The 13177-nt window shown below is 31.5% G+C and overlaps 1 protein-coding gene across 2 annotated transcripts in view; it reads right to left on the bottom strand.

The window, feature by feature from the left end:
• Positions 1 to 785: 785 nt before the first annotated feature.
• Positions 786 to 13177, bottom strand: part of LOC149488630 (transmembrane protein 135-like) — a 36523-nt gene continuing 24131 nt past the window's right edge. For both annotated transcript variants that reach the window (XM_089695155.1, XM_089695154.1), the window contains exons 3-10: positions 12452 to 12585; positions 7344 to 7470; positions 6783 to 6934; positions 6331 to 6421; positions 5535 to 5687; positions 2430 to 2570; positions 1808 to 1974; positions 786 to 969 (exon numbers count right to left, since the gene is read on the bottom strand). In XM_089695155.1, coding sequence (XP_089551281.1) covers positions 915 to 969; positions 1808 to 1974; positions 2430 to 2570; positions 5535 to 5687; positions 6331 to 6421; positions 6783 to 6934; positions 7344 to 7470; positions 12452 to 12585 — 1020 coding nt within the window. In that variant the 3' untranslated portion in view covers positions 786 to 914. The remainder of the gene's footprint in view (positions 970 to 1807; positions 1975 to 2429; positions 2571 to 5534; positions 5688 to 6330; positions 6422 to 6782; positions 6935 to 7343; positions 7471 to 12451; positions 12586 to 13177) is intronic.

Raw genomic sequence — 13177 nt, forward strand, 5'->3', positions numbered from 1 at the left:
TACATTTTACTTCACAATATTACTCGTAGCTTGAGTGAACTCATTCCTCATATCTATATGTATACGATATCTTTATGCTACTATTAAAATAAGAAACTGGTATAATATAAATAAAAAATACAAAATGTATAAAATAAACTTTATTATTATCAACAGTAATAAATAATCAAAATACAATGTATAATGTATATCTAGTAAATTCATAAATAAATTTACAAACAATATTTTATTTAATGTACCTTTCATTTTATTATTAAAACCTAAGTTTATTTTGAGAAAAAAACCTCCTATTTTCAAATTAACATTTTAACGAAGCAACCGTTTAACTTATAACATTACATATTATTTTATGACACAATACCGTACAAAAATGTACCCCCAAAAGTCAAAGAATATTGCACTAAACTTACTACCAGTCCTATTACCCGATATGAATTACTATACAAAAGTTAAGTTACATAAATACAGCGTGGTGATAATAAATAAAAAAAAATGTAGAAGTGAAACTTCTTTATGACCTTAAAAATGTCACGAGTATGGCGTAACGCAAAAATGTCACGCGTACGGCGTAACGCAAAAATGTTACACTAAATTTTTGTCCAACCCCGATAAAGAAGTTTCACTTCAAAAAAAAATCCTTCAATACAACAAGGTTTTATTGAAGGATAAGAAATTTGTATACTTCAAATTACAATCGAGATATTTGTAATTCGTTATTAACTGTATTAAGATATTATCACATTTACCATTTAAACTTCAATATATCATAACATATTTCGAAGATACTCAAATTTATTTACATTAACGCAATATCTTTGATCAGCACCTTTAATTTTAATTCCTAATATTATTCTAATTACATATTACACTATTAAAGTAAATCAGTTCACCTTAACCTAAAGGTTAAATTATTTTCATAAGGATGCTCTCTTCACTGCTTCTAACATATTCTTGTAGAGTATCTCAGATCTGAAACAAGTTATTATTTTAGTACTAGCGGTTCACCCCGGCTTCGCCCGTGGTACATGTTTACGTTTTCTCTACATAAGAACCATCCTCGTACTTCAAGGAATATAATAAAAAAAATAATTATAGAAATCGGTTCAGCCGTTCACACGTGATGCCGTGACAACGCGAAACGGGTTTCATTTATATATAGATTAGACAATATTGTAAGAATTTTATAAAGAAACAAATAAAATAAACTTTAGCTAGTAACTTCACTCGCTTATACCCAAATATTTTATCTTTAAAACATTGCGACAGTAACTAAATAGATTACAGAAAAATAATTTGATTTAAAAAAAACTCTAATTTATTAATATAGATACCATGCATTTAGTACGGTAGAATGTAGTGATATTAGTGTGATGATATAAATATGGCCTTGTAGCCTTCCTCGTTAAATGGGCTATAAAACAGTAAAAGAATATTTATAATCACACCAGTAGTACCCGAGATTAGCACATTCAAACAAACTCGTCAGTGTCATATTATATTAAGATAAAAAGTAACCTATATCTTAAGCGCGTCACACACGGTGAAGATACTATAATATTTTATGTTAAGATTCTCTAATATAAAATATCACAGTATCTTAAGGTATCCGGTATCAGCGTTCTGACCATCATTTTTCTTTTTGTCGCAATGACAGTATCTTCACCGTGTGTGTCGCGCTTTATTCTGGGTTTTCAGCTTACTACGTACCAAATTTCATTGTTCGTAGTATTTGCGTGAAAGAGTAACAAACATCCAAACATCCATTCTCACAAACATTTGCATTTATAATATTAGTAGGATAACATACCTTCCATTACTAACGCTCTTTATGAGGTTGACTACATAACTGGGACAAACGTCTGGGTGCATGAAACGTGTGTGGAACAGTATCCCTTGACAGATACAGTACATAATGAGAGGTAGAGGAATGTTCTCTGGTAATATCTTCTTTTCGTATAGCGTTGTGGAGTAGATCTGAAAATAATATGCAATTGAAGAATGAAGGGAAATCCAGAATGCATAGACGTATACTTTAACTTGGTGATATCATTATTAAGCAGGTTCAAATAGTAAAAAACCATTATCTTGATTACGTATTATTTTTCTATTGTCTATTACAATATTCGGTCTATTCGGTCTATTACAATAGACCGAATTGATAATTAATCAATGCAGAGATCATAATATACAGATCGATAGATCTTAAAGAAATTTCTATGTGGATTCTTGTTTGTAATAATTATCTTTCTTTATGTTAACTAATCGAAATTTTAATGACAGAGTTTTAAAACACTTTAATTACTTAATAAGTTGTTGTTCATTACAAGAAAAATTGTTGATACATAGATTATGATTATATCTAAAGTGTATATTTAAATAAATAAGTAAGAAATTAATAGAATTTATTTTATAAGCTTAGTAATTCTTACCTTGAACGCTCCCGTTAATGCCGCGATCGCGAATCCAAGGTTCGGCTTGAATAGAAACGATAAACCTGCGATGTATCCAGCTGGTAATGCGTACATTGCTGAGTCATAACCACGCTTACGGCACAGGTAGCAGATGACAGCCTGCAATGGATGACGAACATGTTATTTATTTCACATATAAAGTGTCATATTAAGACACCTAAGTGCCTACAGTTGTGGAAAACAGAGCAAATAAGTATTACTACTACTACCTACAAAACTAAGTAAAAAAGAGCGTGTGGGCCGAGCACACGTGTCAGAAGTGAAACTTCTTTGGCAAGATTCAACGATACCAAAACCATCGCCTTACTCCATGACGTGACGGTATTGCCATGACGCGACCTTGAAATTTTACTCTCAACGTGCCTAAAGAAGTTTCACTTAAAAAAATCGGAATCAGAGAAAAAAATGTCTAGCGAGAAATAGGTACTTACCTAAGAATTTTTTTGTAAGAAGAATAGCTTTGATTTTGAGTTTCAAATCAAATCCTTATTATTTTTAAATATAGAAAATCCTTCCCATAAAAGCTTTCAAAAATAGTCCATGAAAAACAACGCTCTTATCATACCGACCAACTAAGAAAATGGTTTTACATACCTACTCATAATGGCATATTACATCAAAAGACCACGCTGTAAGCTTACTACGATATTATTTTGTACCAGAACAGATGTGTACTGTAATGTACTGTCTCTTAGGACCTCGTAAATATATTTCACACGATAGCAGCCTCTCAAAATGTATTTTAAAGGAAACATTGCTTTAATATCATTTTAATAGACGGTGATATTTATTTTTCAGTAGCCTTTTAAATATAATAAGTATGGTAAAAATATATGCATTGTATGTAATTATTAGTTTAGTTTCGTTAATTTGTATATCTTGGCTCCTAATATAAGACCTGTCTCAGGATGACCCAAAATAGCTCTATTATTAAATAAAGTGCATTTCCACCCATATCTTACCAGTATTATATAAAATTCTTAACGTGAATTATTTCTACATTTGACCACCGTCATCTAGATCTGACAGCCGTCATCTACATCTGACAGCCCTCATCTACATCTAACAGCCGTCACCTACATCATACATCCGTTACAATATGTATAGTATTACTAGCTTTCCGCCCGCGGCTTCGCCCGCGTTTTCAAAGAAAAACCCGTAGGATTTCCGGGATAAAACCTATCCTATGTCCTTTCTCGGGTATCAAAATATCTCTATACCAAATTTCATGCAAATTGGTTCAGTAGTTAAGGCGTGATTGAGTAACAGACAGACAGACAGAGTTACTTTCGCATTTATAATATTAGTATGGATTTATTAGATAAGATTTGAAATGAATATCGATACAACGATGGTTTAATATTATTTGTTAAGTTTAAAGGTGCATTTAGATCAAACGAACATAGAGCTAGAGCAAGAGCAAGAGCATTCTTTCGTGATCTTTTAGTATAAAATAAATATAGAGCTAGAGCTAGAGCAAGAGCATTCTTTCGTGATCTTTTAGTATAAAATAAATATAGAGCTAGAGCTAGAGCAAGAGCATTCTTTCGTGATCTTTTAGTATAAACTAAAACTGGTATTCAGTGTTGTTCAGTATTAGAATATAGCATAGAAGCTTTTCGAACGCACTAAGAACAACAAAAGAATGCTCTTCGCCTGTTTACACTAATCCATACTAATATTATAATATGCGAAAGTAACTCTGTCTGTCTGTCTGTTACTCAATCACGCCTAAACTACTGAACCAATTTGCATGAAATTTGGTATGGAGATATTTTGATACCCGAGAAAGGACATAGGCTACCTTTTATTGCGAAATAATAATATGTACCACGGGCGAAGCCGGGGCGGACCTCTAGTATAATATAATCCCATCAAAAACATCCTGTAAAAAACCCAAGTCTCGCAGCTCAATCTTTCTACCGTCAAAAGTTGTGAGATCCATGTAATACCAAGTCGGTTAATCTATTTAGTGTCTACTTGAAGGACCTTCTGTCTTAAGTTATTACATAAGTTATTATCATGCCAATATTAAAAATATTTAACGTTTTAAACAAATAGATCGACTTGGACATCGCTTGATTTGATTATTAGTATGTATCACACTACACAGCACGACGGGCCAGCGACCAACAGGAACGAGAGTTTCAATCGCGTGAGGCGCGAGAGACTAAAGAATCTAATATAATATTGTAATATTCATTTTGTTTTCATGCGATGTCCAAGTCGATCTATTTGTTTAAAACGTTAAATATTTTTAATATTGGCATGATAATAACTTATGTAATAACTTAAGACAGAAGGTCCTTCAAGTAGACACTAAATAGATTAACCGACTTGGTATTACATGGATCTCACAACTTTTGACGGTAGAAAGATTGAGCTGCGAGACTTGGGTTTTTTACAGGATGTTTTTGATGGGATCTCACTTCTTTTTGTAGAGCCTTTCTTTTTGATACCACCACCAACCACCAACTGCATAAATAACTTTGTAATCCCATATATTTATATGGGATTACAAAGTTATTGATGCAGTTGGTGTATTTGGAAAACTGGACCGAAATTACAAAATATTTAAGTTTTCCCATGATTAAGACACTAAACTCTATATGTATTCCAAATATGAAGCTTCTAAGTCTGCTAGAAGTGCCTTGGACTTTTGATGATCGGTGAGTCAGTGAGTGACAAAATTTAGAAACTTTAACAAGTTGTCATTCTTAAACTACTGGTTCAAATTGACTGAAATTTTAAATATTCCGTGTATATACAATGCCGGATTAGTTACTGAAGATTCAGGTTTCTTGCTTTATCCACAACCGAATTATAGGGGGTCGAAAAAGGCCCGAATTGCTTCGAGAAAAGGATGGTACGGCCGTGCCGCTTTTTTTTGCTCGACTTGGCGGGGGCACTGCCGTGCCCCCAGATTTGACATAGTGGGGTAAGAATGAGCATTCGCTTTGAACTAAATGCACCGTTACACAACGCGGGCGAAGCTATGAAAGGAAAGCTATTGGTTATTAAAGTTATAGACAAAAAGAACAGCTAAACAGAATAGTATCGTACTCTGTAGATACCGATATAGCTTCCAAAGAACATGGCCATTTTGAAGTGTCTGCCACGAATACTGGATAGCGCCTTCAAGGGGTTCCCGAGTCGTGGTAGAATAGTCTTAGCCAATGATAATGCTAAACCAGCGCCGAAATAGATTGATGTTCCCTGGAATAAAACAATAGAATTATTATTAGATATTAAATTACCCAAAAGACAAATAAAAATAATACATTTTCGTGAATAAAAATATTTTTTTTGGCAATAGCATTAATTCATGAATAGAAAAAACAAAACTTTTAGCGACAACACAATCCATGATTATGTATCCACTAGAATTAAAATTAACTTAACTGAAGAAAATATCAAAGTGAAAAAGCGTTAAAATAAACAACTGTAAAAAATGCCAATCAAAAATCGAACAAAATTGGGTTCAGTTTCCGAACAAACAGCAATTTAATTCAAGCAAGTATATTATAATCTACACTAATATTATAAAGAGGAAAACTTTGTTTGTTTGTTTGTTTGATTGTAATGAATAGGCTCATAAACTACTGGACCGATTTTAAAAATTCTTTCACCATTCGAAACGCGAGTAATATAGGCTAGGTTATATCCAGGAAATCCCACGGGAACGTGACCTATGCGGGTTTTTCTTTGAAAACGCGGGCGAAGCCGCAGGCGGAAAGCGAAATAGAAAGTTATAAATATAAGTATATAATTTCTATTTTATTTATTAATTTTAAGTATATAATATAACAGTGGCTTATTAAAATATTCTTGTAACCTAAGAATCACATACGAAATTTACCTTAAAAATATACTTCAAACAGGGCCCATTGTGAGGACACACGTTCTTGGAATCGTCCGTTTTTCTTCGCACTTTCTCCGGTGTAAATAACCTAGAAATAATATAAATGTAAAATATACAGATTTTACTGAAAATACAACTTGTTCTTGGTTTTCAAGAAAAAAGATAATGTTTTTTTAATTATTTATCTGAGCAAGTATGCAATGTTCGCCCGCATCTACGCTTACAAAATATGACTGCATAGTCATTCAAACATTGCTACCAGTAAGTAAATTATAATAATTTTTGTTTTTTTTATATCTTTTTCTTAGCTTTATTATAATATATTTTCTATGGTGTAAGTCAGTCTTTGGAAAAATCATGCAAGTGCAATGTGCATCGAACAATGCTCATGAAATTATATTTTTTTTTCGGTTATCACAGATAGGTAAAATATTAATTGAAATTCTTACCACAATAAGGGTGTTCTCTTCTCCTTGTCTCCCTCTAATCGCATAAGATAGAAGAGGATAGAACTACCCAGCATGAACAAAAATGTTTGCTTCGATTTTGTTAGCGCCAAAACTCCTGAACGGTGTAATGATTGTAACCAGTATTCTATTACCTTTAAAAACATTAATATAAATATAAAATAGTAATTTGGTATTAAATAAATTAGTTATAATAAGCATGAAACCATCATATTCGAGGAACCAATAATTTTGATACAAGCCAGGTATTGTTTCGTTCGCAAAATTTTGTGAAACTGAAAACGTATCTATTTAGAAAATCAGAGGATCAAGCGTGACTAATTTAAATAAAATGTAATTCATAATTTACGTGACGTAATTAATCAGTGCTTTAAAACTTAAAAGTAAACAAAAAAAAATCGCCCTTTTCCAAAAAAAAACAATCATTAATTGCAAAATAAAGCCTTAATTATAAAATAAAATCCTTTCCTAATTACTGAAAATTCTAAAAATAAGCAAGCAATGAGGAATTAATTTGAGGAAAACAATCTTGAAAATACGAACCAAGTTAGTGAATAAGTTGATAACGAGGCTTCTTCGCGAAGGGGGTTCTAATAATATAAATATCCCATTAATCATATTAGGAATCATCAAGTAGGTGTAATAGGTGAATTTTCTACCCAAAAGTAACCTGAAAATAATATAATTATATTAATCAGAGACAGATTCATGGGTATTTGTAACTATATAGTGAATCAGCGAGTGCTCTTTGAACCATCTTCTTATCTTCTTATATATAAAAATGAATCGCAAAATGTGTTGGTAAGCGCATAACTCGAGAACGGCTGAACCGATTTCGATAATTCTTTTTTTATTATATTTCTTGAAGTACGAGGATGGTTCTTATGTAGTGAAAACGTAAACATGTACCACGGGCGAAGCCGGGGCGGACCGCTTGTCTTATATATAAAAATGAATCGCAAAATGTGTTGGTAAGCGCATAACTTGAGAACGGCTGAACCGATTTCGTTAATTCTTTTTTTATTATATTCCTTGAAGTACGAGGATGGTTCTTACGTAGAGAAAACATAAATATGTACCACGGGCGAAGCCGGGGCGGACCGCTAGTTTTTTATAAAGTTAAACTTGTTGTACCTATTTCCTATAGAAACTGATTTCTGGATTTATATTTATTTAGTACGTATTTTGAGCACATAAATATATCATTAAAATCAGGATTAATCGAAAAAGTACTTTGAAATCAGATTAGTTAAAAGAGTAAGTAAGTACAATGGTTATTAATGCTAGTTATTATTCATAATTAATAAAACATAACGACGAAATGTCGCGACCACAGGATTATTAGAAGTATATTAGAGGCTTCATATTTATATAAAAAGATATAAATATGGTTATAGAGTATAAACCGACGTATAATTATTAATTAATATAACATAATATACTCTTTTGTTAATGAACAATTAGTTGTAATGCTGAAGTAATATTGATAAAATATTCCATAACGATACTAATTGCTGTGTTTCTTTTGATAATTACTCGTTATTTTAGTGCAGAGAACCATCCGACTGTACGAGTCTCGAGCTCTCTGATAGTGATGAATAATTCTTAAAGCGCGTCACACACGGTGAAGATACTATAATATTTTATCTTAAGATACTGTTATATTTTATATTACAGTATCTTAACGCATCCGGTATCAGCGTTCGGACCATCATTTTTCTTTTTGTCATTGCGTACTAAGACCCCTTGTAGAACCGCCATCCTGTTACAAATGACGCGAAATTTTGTGGGTCATTTGTAACAGGATGGCGGTTCTACAGGAGTCTTAGTACGCAATGACAAAAAGAAAAATGATGGTCCGAACGCTGATACCGGATGCGTTAAGATACTGTAATGTAAAATATAACAGTATCTTAAGATAAATCTTCACCGTGTGTGACGCGCTTAATATTTATGTAAAAATAACGCAAAAATAAATACTGACTATCAAAAATAATTAATATTCACAACCTTAACCTTAAGGCTGCAGTCTAGCAAAATTGCGTTTTCAACAAGTTATTTGACAATTTTTTCCCGGCTAATGAAATGATAAACTGAATTTTTTTTTCTTGTTTATCAATTAGTGTTATATACGCAATGCGCGTGAATTTTTTCACATTTATAAAGTTACTTTATGTTACCTTAATCAGGCCTTCAAGATAAGTCTCTTTCCCCCAAAATCATTTCGAGCTAAGTTTGTGCACTCACTACGTTGCAACCGATTACAATTTACATAATCTGATCAGCGCATTATTATCCTTATATAGTCGTTATTAAAAACTGCTGAATACAATTGCCGAAAAACTTATGATTTTCTTAATTAGAGCGTTATAAATTCATTAAATTTCCCATTTTTTGCCTTACAAAATCGATTGATAAATACTGCTAAAAGTTATTTTTTCCATTAATTTATTCGAGTTGGTTGAAGACCAATGAGTATTAATCCTTTAAAAAATTTTTTTTTTTAATTTTGATAATTCTTTAAATATTAAAAAAATATTTAAAATAATAAGGAAAAATCCTAGCGAATTTCTTTAGTCGCGCTCCTTGGGCCGGAGCGTTCTGACGTGTGCTCTACGCTCGATTTTCCTTCATACCGAAGTGAAAGTTGCTCTACTTCATTAAATTTAATATTTTTGTTAATTGATTATTTTTATCTTAGTTTTGTGCAAATATTCGTATTTTTAAACATTTGATTTCGATATGGAAAATAAACGAAAAAAATACGCGTGTAACTACTAGAAAAAAAATTATCTTCGAACATAAAGTTAATGAAACCAAATAGATTGCAAAGGTGATTGGCAACAATTTCTTTATTTTACGGGGTGTCAGTAAAGGGATGTATATATATTTCTTTAAAACTAAAGTAAGCTCATAAATTTTCTTATAATATAATTTTTTTGAAGTTCCAAAAATGTTTATTTTTCGTTTGAGAAATACGAAATATAATATAAACTTGTATTGAGAACTTGAACTTCCCAAGTTTATCCGGGGAAATCCCCATACGGGGAAAATGATTTGTTTACTCCAAAATTGATCCGAGGTGTTTTAATTTTTTCTTCTAGTCATTTTCAACGTAGCGGCATGTTGTTTGATTATTAATTTTGTAACTTAAATACAGGATGTTGGTTTTATATTCTGATCTTACAGACGCGCTGACCACCACTGACTTTAGTCCACCATTTCTAGTTTAGTCTAACTACAAAACTACCAAAAAACTCTAAGTACCAATATTAAAACGAATGGATTATCTTCACATCATCAAAATTCAGTGGGGTTGAGAACTAAACAAACAGAAGTAACAGAGACGCGAAGAATAAAAAAAGAGGACGAAAACGATAATTCGTTGATGCTTTCCCTTTTCGACGTATTGTTAGGGTACATCACCAATCTGCAAAAAACAAAACTGATGATTCCCAATTGCTGATTAAAAATGAAAAACAAATAATCGACAACAGTGGTGAAAATTTGCTGATCACAATGAAACATCCTTCAGTGGTAGCAGATTTACTCATTTAAAATGTATCGGTGAACAGCGTAAAGGAGAGGAGGACAGGAAAACATTATGAATGTGGATGGTGGATTGTATACAGGGTGTAAATGTAATCGATAAGTATGTGCAGGCGATTATGACGTTATTATTGCAGGTATCAAAAAACTTAAAACTGATATCGAAATTACTTTACCTAATGAGCAAAATGACAATAATAACTTTTTAAAAGTATAACGAGAAATATCTAAAAAATTTACTTTATACACTCCCATATCAAAAAGGGAAAATGGGACTAGTAGAAGTTAAATGTCTAATTCCGGCAAAAGACATGAATGCGGAAGATGCGGTTAAAAAAAATTTAATATTTGAAATACAATGCAAAAAATAACACTTTTGTCATAGATAAGAATCATGACTATTTTTTCCAAATTCAGGGACAACTAAACGTTGCAGAAGCAGAAGTCTGCTTATTTGCTGTTTGGACTGGAGTGAATCATTCGTTAAAAATAGAATATATAAAATAGAATATATAAAAAAGTATGTAACGTAAAAGTATGCAAAATAAAATGATGGACCATTATTGGATTTTACATAAATTGCCTACTGTCAGAATTGATTGATTCGAGACTTCAGCATTCGATGCCCATCAAGGACCCATCCTATATCATTCAAGCGATTGAAAAAAAAGAGATAAATCCAGTGCAACCGATAAAGCATCAGAATGCTAGCAAAAGATTTATTAGGTTTATCAATATAAATCTATATATGTATTATACATAATACATAATATAATAAATCTGTAGAAGACGCGAAGACTGACATCCGCGCGGACGGAGTCGCGGGCGGAAGCTAGTCAGAAATAAATATCTTTTGTTTTCATTTGCGTATTTTTCTATTTTATAATTTTTTAACACAAACATTACATTTTTTTTATTAAATACAAAATTTGTTTATCCGTTTTATTAGTTAAACTGAACAACTTTCACTAAGAAACTTAGGTCAAAAAAAATGTATAGAGTTATGCATTTTGTATGGAAAGCTTATTTTTTTTATATTTCGTCCAAATTTCTTTGTAAAAGTTGATCAGTTATATAATCATGAAGTTGAAGATATCAATAGAAAGTATTCGCAAATTTTGTGTACTGATAAAAAAAAATCACCCGGTGTAATTTTCACGAAAATTGTTTCAAATTGTCATTTTTGGTACTTATTACGAATATCAAATTATACGAATGATTTAATTTTTAAAAATTAAGTGGAGCAACTTTCCCTTAGTACATTTGTATTATTTACATATAGGATGACAGGATGCATTTGTTTGCACTACTAGACCAAGCCCTTAATGTCACATTGTTATTGTACTATAGAGAAATTTAACTCGTTTTGTGAAGTAAAATGTAATAATTTTGGGTATAAAAACATATTGCTCAATGTTCACTGTTATTTTATTTAGGTAATAATATATTATTCGACACAAACAATATAATGTTGATAATGAGATAAAGTATGTTTTTTAATTAATATTTATTTTATTTTTTTAGTGAGGAGAGCGTTTTTTATATTATTTGGATCTACAATATTGCCATATTTTAACGTGTAACAGGTAACTAATTATTATTAAGAGGGAAAATATTATATTATATTAACAAAAAACCAGCGACCAAAATAACTTTTACCATTCAGCCTTTGCCTAGTCTTGGTCATAAAATAAAATTGGTTAATTTTTAATGTCATCAAATATACACTTTTGCTGTTATTCCATAAATATAATGAATAGTTATAATATAGATATATAAAAATTGGGAACCAACTGGCCTTCGAAGGTCAGGGTCTGAACATAACGCTGTACCTGTTTCTTGAAAAATATTTTGAAGTGAAAACTTCTTTAGCGGCGTTGGGTATAAAATCTTAAACTCGCGTCAGGACACGTGGCCTGATCGAAAAAGCGTAAGACGGACTTTTTTTTTGCCCTTAATATTCCATGCGTAAGACGGATACCATTCCAAAATATCAAACATGCTGAACGTTAATAATCAAGTTTTCACTTCTGCCGGCACTCCCGGAGTGCAACCCATCTTTTTTTTATTATTTTTATTTTATTATAATTAACGTACCTTACCTAAATAAGCAGCCAAGTGACACACATGTTCCGCTTATGAGAGACCCTAAAAGGGTCGATCTGAGGTAATATTCTAGAGCTTTCTTTAGTTCCTCCTTTTCTAGTATTTTCTTGCCGCGTATTAAGTTTTGTGCCTGAAAATATATTTATTTAAATATATTATAAAATTATAAAATTCTAGTGTCGCAGTGTTTGTAGTAAAACTCCGAAACGGCTCTACTGATTCTCATGAAATTTTGTGTGCGTGTAGGTCTGAGAACCGGACATTATCTATTTTTTTAAACCCTTCAGTGATAAGAGTAAAGTAGAACAACGTTTGTTGGTACATCTAGTCTATAATAATATTATAATGAGGAAATGTTTGTATATGTTATGTATGTATGGTTTTCACGCATTAACTACTGGGCCGATTTTGGTGAAATTTGGCACAGATAATCTTTAGACCCTGACCCTGAGAAAGAAGCCGGGCGAAGCCGGGGCGGACCGCTAGTATAGTATAATAGTACCTATTATCAATTTATCATTAAAGTTTTCATAATGTATGAATAATTCATAACATTATATAAATGGTGTTTTAAATTCGTTTTAATATGTATATTGTATAATATTATAATATGACTTTAAAGCTTTATGAGCTTTCACAGATTTAAAATAAAACTGTTAAGTGGTTGTATTATCGGATTCATTAATATTTACTTATTTATAGATAAATTACAAAATGTATGT

The sequence above is a fragment of the Colias philodice genome, chromosome 5, assembly GCF_061535455.1.
Source record: "Colias philodice isolate Cphi_HAF_F1 chromosome 5, ilColPhil1 Martin Lab GWU primary, whole genome shotgun sequence".
NCBI classification, from domain to species: Eukaryota; Metazoa; Arthropoda; class Insecta; order Lepidoptera; family Pieridae; genus Colias; species Colias philodice.